General features: G+C 38.8%; 1 protein-coding gene across 1 annotated transcript; it reads right to left on the bottom strand.

The window, feature by feature from the left end:
* Nucleotides 1-1,072: 1,072 nt before the first annotated feature.
* LOC119728088 lies at nt 1,073-18,736 on the bottom strand. Its single transcript, XM_038200162.1, has 7 exons — nt 18,678-18,736; nt 14,489-14,610; nt 12,864-13,169; nt 12,279-12,536; nt 10,887-10,964; nt 10,370-10,451; nt 1,073-1,151 (listed from the first exon to the last, which is right to left on the bottom strand). Exons 2-7 carry the CDS (start codon nt 14,598-14,600, stop codon nt 1,073-1,075), a joined length of 915 nt encoding a protein of 304 aa, XP_038056090.1. The 5' UTR covers nt 14,601-14,610; nt 18,678-18,736.
* Between the last annotated feature and the right edge of the window lie 171 nt (nt 18,737-18,907).

The raw sequence follows: 18,907 nt of genomic DNA, 5'->3' as shown, positions 1-18,907 counted from the left end.
AAGACTCATAGTCAGCTATTCGTACTTTTATAGGTAACGGACACCATTTGCAAAAACAAACATGGTTTTTTTTGCCGATTCAGGGAACAACAACAAATCTGAAGCAGGTTGTAAAAAAAAATAACCTGTCGCAATTTCATCCCAGAAGACCTTTTTTTTTCTTTGAGATAACTGCGAATGTGCATCTTTTTTTTTTCTCGACGCATGGTTTGGTCCTATAACCACCGCAAGGATCTGATGTTAAAATCGTTTATTCTCAAAAATAACAGCATACTGTACTAATGATTTTACAGGATGCTTGATCCTATTATTTACTTGCAATCAAGTAGGATATTTCATGATATTTTGACAGATTTATGTTGAATGTTCGCAAATGGTGTCCATTACCTTCAAAAAATTACGGTGACACCCATGCGGTTTGTATGTATGACACGCACAGGTCGAAATGTTCAACACACTGTATATAAATTCCACATAGTGTTACTTTAAACCGCATTTTTGGCATGTAAATGGATTAACAGCAGTATATTTCCCGTGTCTTTTATGAAGTGACAAGCGGATACACTGTGAACATGAGACACTGAACAAGGCAAGGCTCGAACGGAAAGCCATTTTCCTGAATGTATGTGCATGTATTATAATGCCGCAATTTAATTCAGCGACAAGTGTAAAGAACAGATATATAATAATTAGGGGCTTAGCTGAAAAATCCTTTCAATGGAACTTTGAAATTAAAGATAACTATGTTTCAAATGATGAGATTTAATTTACAGTTGGTAATACTTTATCTATTTAGGCTTTTTACATTGTGAGTGGTTTCTGCATGTGCGGTGTTATTTCTGTATTGAATCTCTGTCGTCACTCAATTGGAAAGGATTCGCAACCCGTACACTGTATTCTCAACCCAACCACTCTCACCATCATCACGGTTGGTAGGCGTGTCCCCCGGTGCGGTGATGTCATCAGGAGTAGCGTACACGTGATCGTGATGGGCGTTTTTATTCTTAGCGACCTGGCTGTACACGGATGGGGCAGCTTGGGTTGGTTCAGTGCTGGGTTGGTTAACTACTGGTCAACCGTACGAACTGTTGGCGTATTTTCTTGTCCCCGTGTCCATGACAACTTCTGAAATTCCAGTTCTTTTATTGGCTCTGGAAATTAACAAAAACCATGGAAATTTGTATTTTTCAAATGTGACTCATATTGAGGGAATTTATATGAATTTATACTTGAAACGGGGCACTCGCCCATCCGTGATGAAAGGTAGACAGTGTTTTTTTTTTTTTTTTTTTCACCGGCCGTCCGGCCTCCGTAAAAAAAGTAAGGAAGGTGGGGGGGGGGGGGGGGATGGATACCTTCCGATGGGGTGCTGTGTCAAACCGGACGATCATGGGGGGATACCATCTTCCTATGGGGCACTGTTCCGACCGGACGATCGGGGGGGGGGGGGGGGCTGGACACCATCTTCCTATGGGGGGGGGGGCTGTTCAAACCAGGCGATCATGGGCACTATCGTCGGACAAAATAGTTTGGCACATTTCACGACACATTTTGGCGGCACAATTGCCGACGTTCGGGCGACATTCCAAAAAATGGAAACTCGTTAAAAAGGGCGCTCGTAAAAAAAAGGGCACTTGTGAAAAAAAGGCACTCTTTCCAAAATGTTGCGAAGTGAATACGTCCTTAACCCCTCCCCCGGCTACGCCACTGGATAAAGTGGCTCACTCTACGACATCCGTTTCATTTAAAACAACAAAAAAGTATGCAAATAGCATGTGGTCGTTAACCAAAACTGGACCCGACTGAGTGACTGATTAAGTTACTGACTATAAATTTTGTGAGTCTCGAGTCAGCTCGATAAGACAAGCCTGATTCTTGTTTAATGGTGTGCGAGGTGCATGGAAGCAGTTATATATACCTTTTCTTCCGTAGATATATCACCACCACCAAAAGAGCCACAGTCAATGCCGCTATTATTCCAACTGCTATTCCAACTATCATACCTGTGGAAGAAAATCCAATGTAGCAGTCTTGACTGAAGACTAGCTTCTCGAGGATTATTTTAAACCACTACTTAGAAGCTAACCTTGTTTTGACAGCGATATCTAATCCTTCAAATAGCTACAAAATAATACTGCTATTGGATAAATATTGCTCAAAGTAAAGATAGGACTAGTGTGTCACATACCCTTTGAAAATTATTCCACCTGAAATGGAAGAAAACTATCAACAAGGTGGTTTTAATTGATTGTACGTGCGTTAGCAACATAATCCAGTTACGAGACCCCCAAAAAACTTGCATATATACGTTTTTCTCTGTTTTCTTAAAATGTATCGCGAGATGAAACTTCAACTAGTTAGTTGTTGTACATCTCACATAAGATTTTGAGCAATGTTGTTGCTTCACACGAAAACAAAATGCACAAAAAAATGATCCAATGTACTAATAATTAGGCAATGATAATGTCGGGAGAATCTGCAAGTATTATTCAATGCAGAGTAAGTTTCTTGGTTATTTTTCAATTTTCATACCTGTTTCTAACTCTCCTTTATGCGTATCGTCAGTCCCCTTTGCCGTTGTGCTGGAACTGTTATATCGGTCTGTAGAAGTAGCCCCGTAATCATCAGCTGGGTGAAATAAAATATTGGGCAGTTTGAGTTAGGCTGGCGCAGTGGCGGTACTTTCTTCGCTTTTCACTTCTGTGACCCAGGTTCGATTCCTGCACATGACTATACATGCGGGTTTTCCTAACATGTATCATTTTGGAGGAGTTTGCGTCCTTTCTCTAAAATAAAGCTGAACATTTCTTCATCATTTTCTCTATCTCTTTAGTTTCATATTGATTATGCAGATCATTAATGTCTATCACTACGATGTGCAATAATATTGTCAATGTCAATTAACACATTAACACTCAGTACGCCAATGTCCGTTCGGTTAAGTATTGTTTCTCACAACTTTTAGAAAACCTACATTTGGGTAGTGTAATTAGTTGATGCACAACAAAATGAAGAAAGGAAATTTAGATCAGAACAAATGCAATTTGCAACACCGCTTCGTTGTTTCCCCTTCTAAAAGTAGGTGTTTTTTTTCATATTTAGTTGGTTGCATTTCCATATTTTAGTATACTCTTAATATAGTTTTAAAATAGCTGGAAAAACCTTTAATAAAATGACGGAATGCTTCATATACTTGTATATACGATGAGACTGTTGTCGAAGTAATAATACAGCTATAGGCACTCCACGTGACGTTGTTTAGTCAAAGCGATTTAGTGAAAACACGAAATCAAAATTTAGTGTTGTCTAATTTCATTCTTTTCTGATTATGGCAGGTTACTGTATCTTACTTAAATACCTTCACATGTCGGTACCGAGTCATTCCACGTGACGTTGTTGTAGCCAGTCTCAATGCATTCAATGCTTGATGTTCCATTTAGGGTATATCCAGGGTCACAGAAAAATCTACGCGAGTCCCGAAGAACTTGAAGTTGTTGAGATTGTAAGGCAGTGAACGCGGGTTGGCGATGTTGTGCTCCGTTGGCGGTGGTCCTATGTCATTACTGCATACTCCGTCTGATACTGTTATGACAAGAAAGGAAAGAAGAAATTCCGAAAACTGGAACAACTTTCAGAATACGATCTTTACATTTAAATAATAAGTCATTTATAAAAACAGAGAGAAAGCAGCCAAGAAAATAAACATCACACTATGAGCCATCCTTCGGACTCATTGTGTCGAAACTGTTTCGCAGTTTTCGCGTTTTTGTATGCAAATGAAACAGAAGAAGGAGTTGGTCAACCGCCCCTTTAGTTTGACCAATGTCGATTATTCATTACATGTTACTGGAGGAAATGATAGGACGTCCTGTACATAATGCACATTTCGGTTCATAGCTCAAGGCCTTTTTTCTGCCTGTACGTGTTGACGTCAACATCTCCGCCAACACTCTTAACAATTCTTGGAGTTAAAGCGTTGGTTAAAGTTTCTTCGGACAAAAAAACTTGATCTAGCACATGTAAATTAATGGATGAAGCCTTACTTCTGTAGATAGAGATCCTCTTATCATCTCCACAGAACTGGTCGCTGTTTCCCTCGCACCTATCTTGACACTCAGAGTCGTCCCTTATGTCGTGTCTGCCGTAGTCTTCGTTATTTCCACAGAAACATTCATATTTGTATTCTAGTCCAGCGTATTTGTAGCTGATGATTTCACCATCCAAACAGTGTTTGAAGCACCATTCTACAGACTGATTGCTGCTGCCTTTGCTGCCACTTGGTCCAATCGGGAGCACACGATCACTCCCGTCATCTGCGCAGGTCAGATCTTCACAGTCCTGGTAGCATCCCAGATAACCAGGAGCTATAATCAGAAGCAAGTAAGTGAAAAGTGAAAAAGTACCCTTTGTTCAAATAATACAAACAGCAAATTCTTTAGTGTCTCAACAAGTTTCAATTTTGTACATAGTCTAAAGTCTTGCCCTTAGTTGAGTCATTGAATTTCGGCAGTCGGATTTACTCTTTTTTTTAGATTTTGTAAATTTCTGAAGACCAAAGCATGAGTCTAACACATCGTTCCCTCTCGGGTTGTACTGAAATAATGCTGGCAGTGAGAAAGAGCAGATTCAAAAATAGCCTGCCGAGGATAAGTAGATACCGAATGATACTTTAAAAAAAAATGATTGCGGTTCCCACCAAGGCGGATCCAGGGGGGGGGGCCAAAGGGGGCCATGGCCCCCCCCAAAACGAAACAAATTTTTTTTTTTTTAATGTGACATCGCAATAAAGGCAGGCAATGAGTACACCACCATCTTTTCCTCAAAAAAATTGGTTAAAGTGGTCAGAAATTGCCTCAGATCGTACCACAGAGCATCTAGAATCCAAAAAATTTTCGGGGCCCTCGCGGGCCCCGAACCCCACGCCGTAATTTTTTAGACCCACTTTTTGGGGGGACCAAATTTTTTTTTGGCCCCCCCCAAAAAAATTGTGTTCTGGATCCGCCCTTGGTTCCCACTGCAATAACGCGGTCAATCAACTGGCCATTCGCCCATCTAACCCTGACAAAAGGGTGGCCAACTGGTCAAAATATCTGTACACCAGTAATCTGGAGGTCGTGGGTTCGAGTCTCAACCAAATCATTTTTAGACAATGATGCATGTGTATAGCATGTTTATAGAGTTACGTCGATAAATGGTACGGGATTCTCTCCGAGAACGCTTTTTTATTGAAACTACAATGAATATGTGCCCAATTGAAAATATTTAACAAAAATAACGACTTACCATTCCGTGGCTGCGACAAAACTAATACAACTTTGCAAGCTGTAATGAACAGAGCAAAAACCAACAGGCGACTAGACAAGAATCCATCACTAACCAGGCGATGCTTCAGTAGAATCATGACTAGGGCCTATGTTTTCTCGACAATGACCTGATTATGTGCACAGCTAATAATGTACTCCACTCACAGATGAGAAATGCGCTATTGCAGATTTCACGGTATATTTTGTTTGTGAAAACGGTGTCAAACATGCATCGCTTTGAGTAGCAGTTTCTAAAAACACGATTTGATTCGGGTAGATATCCCTCACGGCTGTTCTTTTTATGTAAATGCAAAAAAAACCACCAAATTTCAAGCACAGTCCTTTTCGAGTATTCATAACCAGACAGTTTATCCATTCCTATTGGTCGAGAGCCCGTCACGTGGGTGGTTTTAAACGGTTGAAACACCAACTGGTAACTCCTCTTTTCCGGTGTACTTGGAATTTTTACTCGGGCTTCGGAAATCTGGTCAATGTTTACTCTTCTTGGTTGAACCCTCACACGTGACCAGTCACTCTCCCAGTTATCTTCCTTTAGGCATGCGCAATACTATCAATGAGTCCGTATTTCATAGTCCTCATCATTGATGTACATCAATAATGGAAATCAAATAGAATTAGGCCTACGCTGCCAACATGAAAAATAAAGCGGATCTCTCATCTGAAAATCGATGTCAAGAAATTCAACAAGTTGTGTAAACAGTTTTAGATTTATATACACAAGTGCAATGGAGCTGGAACTTTATAGATGCAAAGCTTCTTGTTTTCAAAGTCGAGCTGTGCATGTTGGAACTACAAAGCGATTGGTCGATACTGTGGCTTAATTTTCCGTAAAGTTTAATTTCTCCGTCATTTCTCTTTTAAAAAAATGTTCACGCTCAATTTCCTATTTGAGACTGAGCTAAAAAGAATCGAGAGTGCCCCTTTAACCCTGGTTGAAAATTTTACCCATAATTTCTGAGGAAAAGATCAGACCCAGGCCAACTCCCATAGGATTTGTATTGTCCCGTATAGTATTGTAATTGAATTGTATTGTAAGTATAGCTGCTGTATAACAAGGCCATCAATCATCCTTTAGATATATAGCCTCGGGCTGTTGTGGTGGGGGATGCCAGGCAAAAACCAGAGATATAAAACTTTTTCGCAAGGGCACTGACTAAACACAGAGTAATCTGGGCATATATACTTGCTTGGCTTGAAATTGATTTCTTGATCAAAGAAGGCCTGTATCCATATATTTAGACACTACGAGAAGGAATTATGTTCACCAAAACGCCTACTGATAGGATTGTGTTAGACCGTATACACTCATGCACCGTCATGCTGAAAAGTTCGGTACGGTGGTAGACTACAACTTAAAGAAAACGATGACGCCTCGCATGGTAGTCATCATTTACTGATACTGCCATCTTGGCCATTGTTGGACCGAAAAGCATTCTGGGATCGATGGACATTAAGAAATCACACTATTGACCTAGTTATGAAATGTAACTATACCCTTCATTGTTTTCATCCAATTTTCAATACACCGTATGTGGCATCTTACTTGACCAAGTAAAATATTTGGAAAATCTAGTGAAGTATGGAATCCATGAAACACTTTTATTACATGGCTCTTCTTGAAGAATATTTACACGTTTACATTTTAGGTAGCACAAAGGACAGACTGATAGCTAGAAGAATTAAGAATAAAAGGCCTCATAAAGGTAATTAACCTCCATACACTTACTTAAAATAATTATGGACACCAATGGCAAACATTCCAAAACTGAAACTGACAATCCTACTTAATTGATTAGAAATAAATAATAGTATCATGCATTCTGTGAAATCATTAGCATATCATTTCCTGGCGATGATACAGGACCAAATCATCTGTCTTTCCGTTAAAAGACACATGGTTTGATCCGATATTATCGCAAGGAAATGATGACAATTCCTCTTTTCTCAAAAATGCCAGCATACTAATTACATTACATTACATTTCTTTCCCGGTGTATGCAAAACAATTTAATACTGGTTTCCATTGGGGCCCTGCATACACTGCAAATTATTACATGAAGTTAAAGGTAACATTCACAAGCAAGAAGTACATTGGTGAAACACACTTAGATCACACATACTCACAAAGACAAGCAATATAGTAATATTTACACAAAGCTTTATATAACAGATGTTAATTTTTAAACGTTCCAGCGTACAAGGCAATTGCATGATGAATTATCCTATCAGCAATTTACAAGCAATTTTGTTTTTGATAAGAACAAGAACATAATTTAAGAGGTTCCCCATCATTTATACTTGTACGTAACGGTGGAGGAGAGTATCATGTAACCGAATTTGTGAAAGAAAATTCGCCAGATTGTTTATCTCTTGATACATCGACCGCGTTTGAATATTGTAACAAAACACACATTTTTTTTCGTCGGAATTGATGATAAGTTTCTGTAAAAATGTCGACATAAAACACTTTAACGCTAAATGTCTATTCAAAACCTTGCCTCATAAAATCAAACTCACATCTTAGGTTTTTAGCCCCATTTTGCTGGTCAGAAACTGCTCTCGAAATATATTGAGGAACATAAGTACGATCTCAGGTGAATGGTCTGGTATCACTTATCGCGAGTAATCCAAAAAGACAAAAAATGTATGGTTAGTCGGCTTTTAAAATTGCTCATTTTTATCGAAACAAAAACAATTACCGAAGAGAAATCTATTGTTTGTAAAAGATCACCGAGTGAATTTTTATGTTCAGTATTGCATTGCCCTGTGGAAACCTCGATTGTCTAGAAATCTTAAATGGGAAAGTGACACATGAACAATGGAAACTTTTTGATACCTTATCAACCACTTTACATGTGAAAAACCGCCGCATGGAATTTGTCTGGCCATTATTGTTAGGGCTTGCTTAATACAGAACATTGATTTAAAGTTAACATTTATTCAAATTAAAGGGGAAATACAACATTTGCAAACATCCAAAAATAAAACTACCAAATCATTTTGAAATACCTTGCTGGACTGTTAGTGAATGACAGTGTAAAGCATCCTATAAAATCATGGCACCTGGTATACTGTCATTTTCAAGAAAAGTGGTATTTTTGTATCAATTTCCAACGCTGGTCGGCCGACCAGCGTTGGAAAAAAACTGGCTTTTTTTTCTTCAAATACTGGCCCCAATTGACCATCGCACTTGTTCGCAATCGATTACACACCTATGAACGGGTACAAGCCAGCTAGACTGGTTCCCTGACCTTACAATTCCCCAATGTATGTAAACTGCTCTGTTTCTTCTGATATGGAGTCAGGGAACCAAACTACAGGAAAATAATTGTTTTTCTTGGTTTTTATAGCATTTTCGAACCCAAAACCTCAAAAATGCCAGTGTAACTATATTTGCTATATATTTCCACCCCCCCCCCCCCAATTCCATCCATTTCTGAAAATTACAGCAAAAGCAATGATGTATATTCCCTTTAAGCGCGTAGAAGCAGTTTAACTTGGCATCTAAAAAGAGGAAATGCCTGGTTGCCAGGGCCGACTCCGTATGGTTTCCGAGGGCGCAGTCACGTTCCCGCAGCGCCTATACTGTAAACTTACACACGTTCTATGGGAGTGAAACGTACGTGGGATATAACTATTCGAGTGGGCAACAACAGTGATGATGATGCATATAACGATGATGATGATGAAACACTGTACAAGGCCAACGGAAAGCATAGTTTTTCCTGAATGTATATGTACATGTATCATATTACCGGAATTTAATTCAGCGACAAGTCAAGAACATATATAACTTGCGGCTTAATTAGCTCAACAATCCATTCAATGGAGCTTCGAAATTAAAGATAAACTGTATTTGAAATGATAAGATTTACTTTATAGTTGGTAAAACTTTATCTGTTTAGGCTTTTCCATTGTGAGTGGTTCTACATGTGTGGTTTCACGTCTGTATGGAATCTCTTTTGTCATTCAATTGGAAAGGATTCGCACCCGTATACTTTATTCTCGACCCAACCACTCTCACCATCATCTCGGTTGGTGGGCGTGGCCCCCGGTGCAGTGACGACATCAGGAGTAGCGTACACGTGATCGTGGGCGTCTTTCTTAGCGACCTGGTTGTACACGGGTGGGGCAGCTTGGGTTGGTTCAGTGCTGGGCTGGCTAACTACTGATAAATCGTACGTAGTGTTGGCGTATGTTGGTCCGACGGTGTCCATGGCAACGTCTGCACTTCCGGTTCTTTGTTTGGCTCTGGAAATGAAAGCCCCGGAAAATTGTTTAAGTTGTTGTACAATATTGCAAGTGCATGTTACAAATTTACACAAAAAAAGTTACAAAAAAAACTTGGCCCCGTCTGACTAACTAGCTGAGTGGCTGATCAAGTTACAGACTTTAAAAATGGAATAGTACGTGTTTTTTTTTAATTCGATTTCCTTTTCGGAACGAAATTTAAAGGAATATAATGTCCTGTAACAAATACATTTGCTTGTTTGTTTTTGCAGGCCTTCGTACAGTTTTAAAATTTGGTTTGAAATGGCGCGCTCCAGTTCAGAAATTGCGCACACTATTCAGGAGCGTCCCGCTCTGAATTCAAAAGTTGAAACTAATTAACTGATTACTTGTCATGCGCTGATTTTTTCGTGCGATGTCTCATTGGAAAGCTCATAACTAATGTAATGCTAGAAAATTATCAATTCAATTTGAAAATAAATTTTTCAAGGTGCTACACCCAAAAAGCACGTATACACCAACTTTAAAATTATGTGAGACTTTTGGGTCCAGCTCGACAGGGGAAGCCTATACACTGTAAAAAAAAATAATGGCCGAAACACTGTTGGGCAATATAATTTTACCCAACATTGGTTTAAAATTACCCAATTTGGGTAACAATTTTCCAACAATTGGGAACAATTTGCCCAAGAGTTTAACCTGTTTACGGTTGGTCTACCTATCAACCCATTTTGCCCAACGTGTGTACAAGTGTAGTTTTTTTTAGTAGTATGCGAGGTGCATGGACGTCAGTACAAGCAGTTAGATTAAAGTACCTTTTCTTCCTCAGACATATCACCACCACCAAAAGAGCAGTCAATGCCGCTATTATTCCAACTGCTATTCCAACTATCATACCTGTGGAAGAAAAAAAATATGTCTACATCATTGAATGAATACACTACTTAGAACTAAGGTTTGTTTTGACACCGGGATCTAACTCTGCATCTACAACATATTTGAAAAGAGCGCTTATTATATTATTTCTCACATGGAGAAGAAATATCATACATCATACCCTTCAATTTTTTCAATGTTGACTATTGCTGCAAGCTTTGTAAAAAGTGGCAGTTTCAAAAGAGAGTCTTGTGATCTGTGGCTGTTTTTGTTGGGTTGGTGACCAAATTTTTCTTGAGTTTGATAAACGGTTTTCACATCACAACAAACTTAAGTTGGCTGTGGTAATGTAACGTTCAGAGACTGCGGTAGCATCTAATCATGCGATGCTTATATTCAGTGCTTCCACAAAAGAGTAAGTTTTTGTTGCGAATGTTATTTACTGTATTTTCATACCTGTCTCTAACTGTCCCTTACGCCGATCGTTGGTCTCAGTTGCCTTATAACCGTCAGTAGAAGCTCCGTCATCAGCAGCTTGGGGAAATAAAGTATTAGGTTAGGTACACTGTTATTTCGGCTGTGTACTATATGAACCTAGCAACCAGTTGTGTAAAAAAATTGAACAAGTTGTGTAATATTTTACACAAGTTGTGTAGTATTTTACACAAGTTGTGTAAACAACAGTTTACACGGGTTGCTATGTTCATATACTACACAACTGTCTGATTTTTACACAACCGAAATAACAGTGTAAGCGTAACGGTATACGCTCTTCGTCTTTGACCCGGGTTCGATTCCCGCCGTGGGTGACAGGTAGTCTGAGGATCACACGTTCACGTGTAGTGTGCAGGGCCACACTACGAACGTCTGATATTATGTGAGCATTGCACTTTTAATGCGACCCTGCGAGCCAGCCAATCGGAGTCAACTTTGGATTTTGTGACGTCATTTCGTGCAGAAATTCGGCCTACGCTGTTGACTAGTCAAGTGGCTGCCATGTTTTGGCACAAAACAGGGTTACCGAAGACCCGATAGAAGGCGCCCGCTGATTAATCAGAATCTGGTGGTCCACACACAGTCTTGTTTTGCAATATTACTTGCCGAATCTGAGTGAATATCGTAGACGCTTGTGTGCATGCAAGTGCCTATTTCCATAGACTAGACAGCATGTGGGTTTCCTAGCATGTTGTATGGGTTTTGTTCGTCCTTTCTTTGAAAAATACTGAAATTTCTTCATCATTTTCTCAGTCTCTGTAGTTTCATTTTTGATTACAGATCCAAGTGACCATCGTTACAGTGTGCGGGCAAAAGCCGGAGGATAATACATGTACATGTATTTTCATTTTCAATTAACACACTATAACACTTAGTATACCAATATCATTTTGGTTAAGAATTTTTTTTCACAACCTTTCAGACTAGGGCGGATCCAGGGGGGGCCAAAGGGGGCCATGCCCCCCCCCCCAAACGAAACCATTTTTTTTGTAACATCGCAATAAAGGCAGGCAATGAGTACACCACCATCTTTTCCTCAAAAAACATTGGTTAAAGTGGTCAGAAATTGCCTCAGATCGCACCACAGAGCATCTAGAATCCAAAAAAATTTCGGGGCCCTTAAGCGGGCCCCGAACCCCACGCCGTAATTTTTTTGACCCACTTTTTAGGGTTACAAAATTTTTTTTGGGCCCCCAAAAAAATTGTGTTCTGGATCCGCCCTTGCTTTCAGAAAACCTCGAGTATTAGGATTGGTTGATTCATTAAAAAAAGAAGGAAAGAACATAACAAATTGTTTTCTTAGAAATTTTTTTTTCTGCACTGTGCTTGATAAAATGTGGGAATATTTCTCACTAAACGGTGAAATCGTTGTCGAGGAATTTTCGATGCAAGTAGGCACGAAGTCACTCCACGTGATGTTGTTGTAGTCAGTCTCAATACATTCAATGCTTGATGCTCCATGGAGGGTATATCCAGGGTCACAGGAGAAATCTACACGAGTCCCGAAGAACTTGAAGTTGTTGAGATTGTAAGACAGTGAACGCGGGTTGGTGATGACGTGCGATCCGTTGGTGGGTGGTCCTATGTTGTTACTGCACACTCCTTGCGATACTGAAAAAAAGTTAAATATTGAGAGGAAAATACAGTCAATACATAAATACATATATAGGTGTCATTGTAAGATGCATGTATTTGGTCATGCTCCCAGCCATTGCAAATTCAGTATAAGCTAATTTATAAAAGGCCTCAGCGCGTTCCTGAAAGTCATATCAGTATTTAAAGCAATGATCATAAATGGTATGAATGGCCAAAATGTGCTTATGTTTAATGAATTGCAGGTATAGGTATTGCTTAAAGACTGCATTTCTTGCTCCAAATCCTTTCTATAAACATCCAACAAAATATCCGCTGTATTTCTGCTCTTTCGTAATGACTTACTTTCGTACATAGAGATCCGCCGGGACTTTCCACAGATCTGGTCGCTGTTTCCCGTACACCTATCTTGACACTCAGAGTCGTCCTTTTTCCCGTGTCTGTTGTAGTCTTCGTTATTTCCACAGAAACATTCCTTTCCGATTTCAAGTCCTGCGTATTTGTAGCTCATTGATTGTGAATCCAGACAGCGTCTGAAGCACCATTCGACAGACTGTTCGTCGCTGTCCATTGGCCCATGCGAGAGCACACGATCATCGGGAACACAATACGTACCTTCACAGTCCTCGTAACATCCCAAATAACCAGGAGCTGTGAGTAGAACGCATACATTAAATCAGATTAATACTAATATTACGAACATAATATTCCTATTGCGTTTTTACAATTTTTAAAGCAAAATAGCAAATATGTTAATTTATTCAATAAGTTAAAAAATTTGACTTTGCAAAATTAATATTTCAAACTTTTCTAAAAAAATATTTGTATTCTGTTTGTTTTAGCAGTATGGTAGTTAATTGTACTACTATTAATTTGTATTAATTATTGATTACTAGAATGTTTAAATTTTTGGTCGGCCCTAAGGCTTAACGTTTTTATCTAGACTTTATCTCTTCCGGGAGATGGTGTCCCGCACCGTGCCCTTATACTCCAAGGTACAATTTTCATTGTCAAGAAGTTTTCTAGTAGCAGGATGTAAAACTACCTCATTATGTCATTTCCGTGCTAACTTATGAATCCATTTATGACATTGTTTGCCCTCATTTCCCCCCTTCATGTTGTTTGTAGTCATAAACAGCTATGTACATTTGTAAGTGTACTATAATGAGGGCTGGTACAAGCTCATGTAAGTATTCGCACCCACCCTTTTTCCTGTTCTGGCCAGGCACATGACCAGCGAATAAAAAAAGTTCTCCAAAAAATGAGGTCTATCCCTACATGGTGAGTCAAAATAAGCGGAACCCAAACCCCAAAAAATATATTTCATATTAAAAAATGTTCATAGCACCAAACATAATAATGACTGGCAAGTCAATTTCATAAGCTACTTTTAGATGCAAACAATTACTGAAATTGCTCGATCCGTTCAAAGAATATCAACATTCAAACGCAAGGACCCTTAAACCTGTTTCGTCCCCCAAAAAACAGTTTATTGTGTTTTCTGACTGCTTGGAACAACAAAGAAAATGACATTCGACAATAGTCTTGTTTCAACAACTGTCAACAACTGTAGTACGCAATATCTTTATGAACAACCCTGGTTAGGCAAACAATATGATATAAAAAATTCCTTTTTATTTTCTAAAAGATGGGCCTTCAAAAGGACTTTGTTGAATATGTTTAACTTTGAAACTGAGGTTCGCAGGTTAGGTTTAAAGACAATTGTGACGAGGATTCTTGAAATCGCATTTTAGGACAAAAGAGGTTTTAGGGTCATCGTGTTTAAATGGTGATATACATTTTGAACGGATCGAGCAATTACGGTAACGTTTTCGTCTACTTAGCTCATGAAATTGACTTTTCAGTCATTATTATGCTTGGTGCTACATATTTTTTTTAAAAATGAAATTAATTTGGGGGATTTGGGTTTCGCTTTTTTTGACTCGCCCTGTAGAGCAAAATATACAAACCGTTCATCTGTAGTGTAGTTGGAACCGTTGCAAGTTGAAATATCACCACCCATAGTTCAACATACAGAAGGCGGGTGGATACCGTACGTTGTAATATCTGCAGCGGAATCATTCTTGATTTACTTTCGTTGAAACAAAAAAAGCAGAATAAATACATCAAGAATATATAGAGACTTTTATGAATACGGCTTGATAAAACCCGTTATAAATAGATCAATTGAATTCGGCAGCCGTCTTTTAGGTGTGTTTTGTAAATCTTTACACATACAAAAACTGGTTTATTTTTTGTTGCAGTTTCATATCAGACATAATTTACAAGAATTATAAAGGATAACAGAGCTATTAGGGATCTAGGTAAAAAGCGAAGGCTTGTACAAGACCCTGTGATTACAAGTTAGCATAGAAGTACACTGAAATAGAGCAGTAAACTAGTAATTTATCAAGTGAACTCTAATTTATCAAGTAAACTGTGAATATATAAGTAAGTTACAATAAAGTAAGTTCGTTCAAAAGAAATTAATTAAATATAAAATAGGTTCGTTCAAATTAAATTAACGAAAATTAAGCACGCTCGTATACATATATTAAGACATACTTCAAAATAATGTAACATTTTCTTTCTCGTCAATAAAAAAACCAAAAAAACTGAAAGCAAAAAAGACAATTGCAGGAAATATCCACACCATTCTCTATGGTGTTGAACTTCCCTTCCAAAATGCAAGTCATACCCGCCAGATAAGCAAATAATTATCACAGCTTTCACAATCATTTCACACGTCAAATCTATCCCATTGGAATCGCGTGATACTTTTGAACCCGGAAATAAGTACATTTATTTATATGATACTTTTGCTTTTCCACTTTATAGTTTAGCTGGCGGTTTTTATGACTTATAAACTCCCATCATCAATTGCAAAGTGAATGCCTTTGAAACAAAAATAAGTTAACTGTATACTTTAATTTGACGAATAAGCTTTGTGCATGTTCCAAACAGCACAAAAACAAGCACCCAGCTAGCAAGCAAACAAGCAAGGAAGCTAGCCAACTATCTAGCATCAGCAGGCAAGCTAAAAACTTTATTTACGTGTCGGCCATATTAAATTGAAAGCGAGGTAAACTCTTCATTTTGGGAACATGCGAGTGGAAATGAAAGCAATGAAATAAATGTTCATTACAAAATATTACTAGTCTGCTCTAATGAATAATTTAAAATTTGTGATTAAACATACTCTTAATGTTTTAAGATAGCTTTGAATGCACTCCCATTTAGGGAACACGGTCGAAAATGGCTTCCTCGTGAATAAGGTTTATAGCTAGCAAGCAGCAGGCAAGCTAGCTAACTAGCTAACAGCAGGCAAGTAGCCAGCTAGCTGTCTTGCTATGTTAGAACGTTGGGCAAAAAAATGCCCAACTTATTGCCCAACGTTGATTTAATATTCAACATGAACATCTATTGTGCAATTATTACCCAACGGTCGTTGGGCAAAGTCTTTACTAAATAATTAAGCAAACAACTTACTCAAAAGTTGGTTATGTACTACTGTCCAACCCTTTGTTGGCCGAGTGTGCCCAAGGATTGGTCATTATAGGTTTCCCATTTTTCGGGCAGTAACAGTTACCCAATTGTTGGCTAATCATTTTTGCTCATTTATTGGGGAATTCAGAACGACTGCTTAGTAGTTGGGATCCAGCTGTACAATAATTAGGCAACTGTGTATCCAGTTTACGACCACTTGTTGGTAAATTCTTGTACATTTTTATAAATTGTTGGGCATAAATCCATTGCAAAAGCTCAGTTGTTGGGACTTGATTCAACCAAAAATGGGCATTTTTTATCCAACAGTTAGTTAGCACAGACTTTAATAAATGACTTCTGAAAAAAAATGTTTATTTCGTTTTTCCCTCTTTATTTATGAACACCAAACAAACAATGCAGCAAATCCTCAGTTCAAAAATAAATACATAAAATAAAGATTCACAAAAATCTCAATTTCTAATAAAAACACTCGTTGGCTAAACAAAAGCCTCACTTCTAACTACTTCATCTAACTGAAAAGCTCAAATCAAAATTGAAAGTAAAAAGTCAATAATATGGAAACTGTTGTGAATGCACCAAGAGCTGCTTTACTTCTAATTAGATCTCTCATTCCTGTTGACGTCTACAAAACACATTTATTACCGTGCCTGTTTGAGTTTTCATTTTGATTTTACTCTCAAATACATCATTTCTTTAAATTTACTTGCGGCAGAAGTTCTTTAAGCTTCTTACAAATAAAACGAAAAGAAAACAGCATTATCCTTTCATTAAATGTCCCACACTGGTCGGAACTACAACAAAGCTTACAAATTTGCAATCAAAACTTATTTTTCTCTGATTCTGAGACTTTAGACAGCTTTTCTTGGAGTTAGAGGGGGAAGGAAACAGCTTGGTACTTGCAGTCGAGAACAAAGTGCGCTAGGGCTTTTGTGGCGGATGGTCGTGGTATGGTCTGCTTCAATTGTGATCCACTACTCAGTGAACTTCGCTCCCAAATACCATCTTCACCCTGTCAGCAACTGTCTTTCATTATCTGTATAGATGAGAAGGTGTAAACAAAATTAAATCGGTCTGTCTAGCTGATTAGCATAATTATGTGGATAACTGTAATATTGTGGATAATTTTATTGTAGGTAGAAAAAGCCTCCTACAATGCTTGGAGAATTATTGAGGAGCGTACCCCAATCCTTGGGTAGAATAGGAGTATATCGTGCCCAATCTGGCCCGGCCCTCGGGCAGAACAGGAGCACGTAACCCATCTTTTCGGGACTGAATAGAAGCAAAGAGTTGGGGAGATAACGGCATGTGTACCAAACCTTTTGGAATAAAAGAACCACGTACCCAATATCTGAGGAGAATGGGAGCATAACACCCAATCATTAGACAGTATAGGATCGTACATGTTCCCAATCTTTGGGGAGCTAGGAGAGACCTACCCAACCCTGCTAGTGCTAAATCCAATGTTCATATCATTATGACATATATCTCCAAAAATATTTCAGGGAATATCACATGAAACGAGTCATGAATCAGTAATAAGACTTTGGGACACACATTATAATGCAATTGTTGGGTTAACAGTACGGTATGGATAACGTTAAACCTAGCATATCACTGCGATAATGTACAGAAGCCGTGTGCTATTCGGAGCAACACTGTACTGTGCTTTCAGACAGGCAAACATATTCCTGTATCATGAATTCTCTCTTTATAATATAGGAACCTGTACTTTAAAATTCCGAGACATGTTGTACAATTCTTACCTATGAAAACGTCAATAAGTCGTTAACGCCCCGCTCTTCCACAACTTCAGCACTTGACGACCCGCCACTGCCGCTCATTAGCTGTGTTTGCGTGGCCGGCTTACTATTACATGATAATACTATAAGCGTTTGCATGCACAACCTGCATGCAGGCCGACGAATTCCCTGCAGTTGGATATTACCGTATACTATTAACTGGGCAATTTTTATCCAACTTATCTAGCTAAAAATGTACCCAACGCTGGGCGTTTATTTTCCTTACCCAACCCAAAATTTTACTCAATTGTTGAACAAAAATGCACCAACAAATCGCAAATTGAGTTTACCCAGTACTATTCTGCCCAGCATTTTTAACAGTGTAGCAAGCAGCAGACAAGCTAGCTAGCTTGCTAGCTAACTAGCAGGCAGCAGCCAAGAAGCCAACTAGCTATCTAGCTAGCAAGCAGCAGGCAAGCTATATAGCTTGCTAGCTTAACTAGCAAGCAGCAGGCAAGTATCCAGCTAGCTATCTAGGCAGCAGGCAAGCTAGCTGGCTAGCTAGCTATCTAACTAACAAGCAGCAGGCACGTAGCTAGCTAGCTAGCTCGATAACTTTAGCAAACCTGATGGAAAAACACGACATTAAAAGCGTATTGGGATTAGGTGTCACAGTAAAAACTGTTTTAACGCTACGCGTATGTCAACATGTTGTGTAGGCGAATTCTTTGTATAATCATTACAAGCGCAAAGTCACAAACCAGGCCTTAATACCATAGCCATGAATATTTCAAGATTGGTACAGCTTATTTGGCTGAATCCCTAAAATTGCCTCGCTCCCCCTTTCCCTGTGACTTAGGGCCAAAACTCGATTTCTTCTAGTTGTAGGCAGTAACGAAAGAGAAAAACAAACCTGGTGTGTCGGTGTTCAGTCAGCTGCTAACCGTCCGGATGATCCTTTAATATTAATTCCCTGCAGTGTTTTCCCATCATGACACAATAGTGGTGTTGGTTCATGGTAGATAGGCTTTGCGGTTTTATGCCAGGAAATGAGTTTGAACTTAGTGCGTGGGCAGTGTAGCTCTTTCACTTTGTGACAGAAAACATAGTTTAAAGGGCCAGTTTTGTAGTGAAATTCCTGCG

This window comes from Patiria miniata, unplaced genomic scaffold (genome assembly GCF_015706575.1).
Source record: "Patiria miniata isolate m_02_andy unplaced genomic scaffold, ASM1570657v1 HiC_scaffold_20, whole genome shotgun sequence".
Lineage (NCBI taxonomy): Eukaryota > Metazoa > Echinodermata > Asteroidea > Valvatida > Asterinidae > Patiria > Patiria miniata.
This window is presented reverse-complemented; position numbering and strand designations above follow the sequence as displayed.

Bases quoted from the DNA above. Each gene is read 5' to 3' on its own strand.
- LOC119728088 (XM_038200162.1), bottom strand. From the start codon at position 14,600: ATGATTCCGCTGCAGATATTACAACGTACGGTATCCACCCGCCTTCTG. The intron at 10,452-10,886 runs GTATGAAAATAC...TTTCTTCCACAG, and splicing joins TAAGGGACAGTTAGAGACAG to GTATGATAGTTGGAATAGCA. The intron at 1,152-10,369 runs GTACTTTAATCT...GTTAATTTCCAG, and splicing joins ATATGTCTGAGGAAGAAAAG to AGCCAATAAAAGAACTGGAA.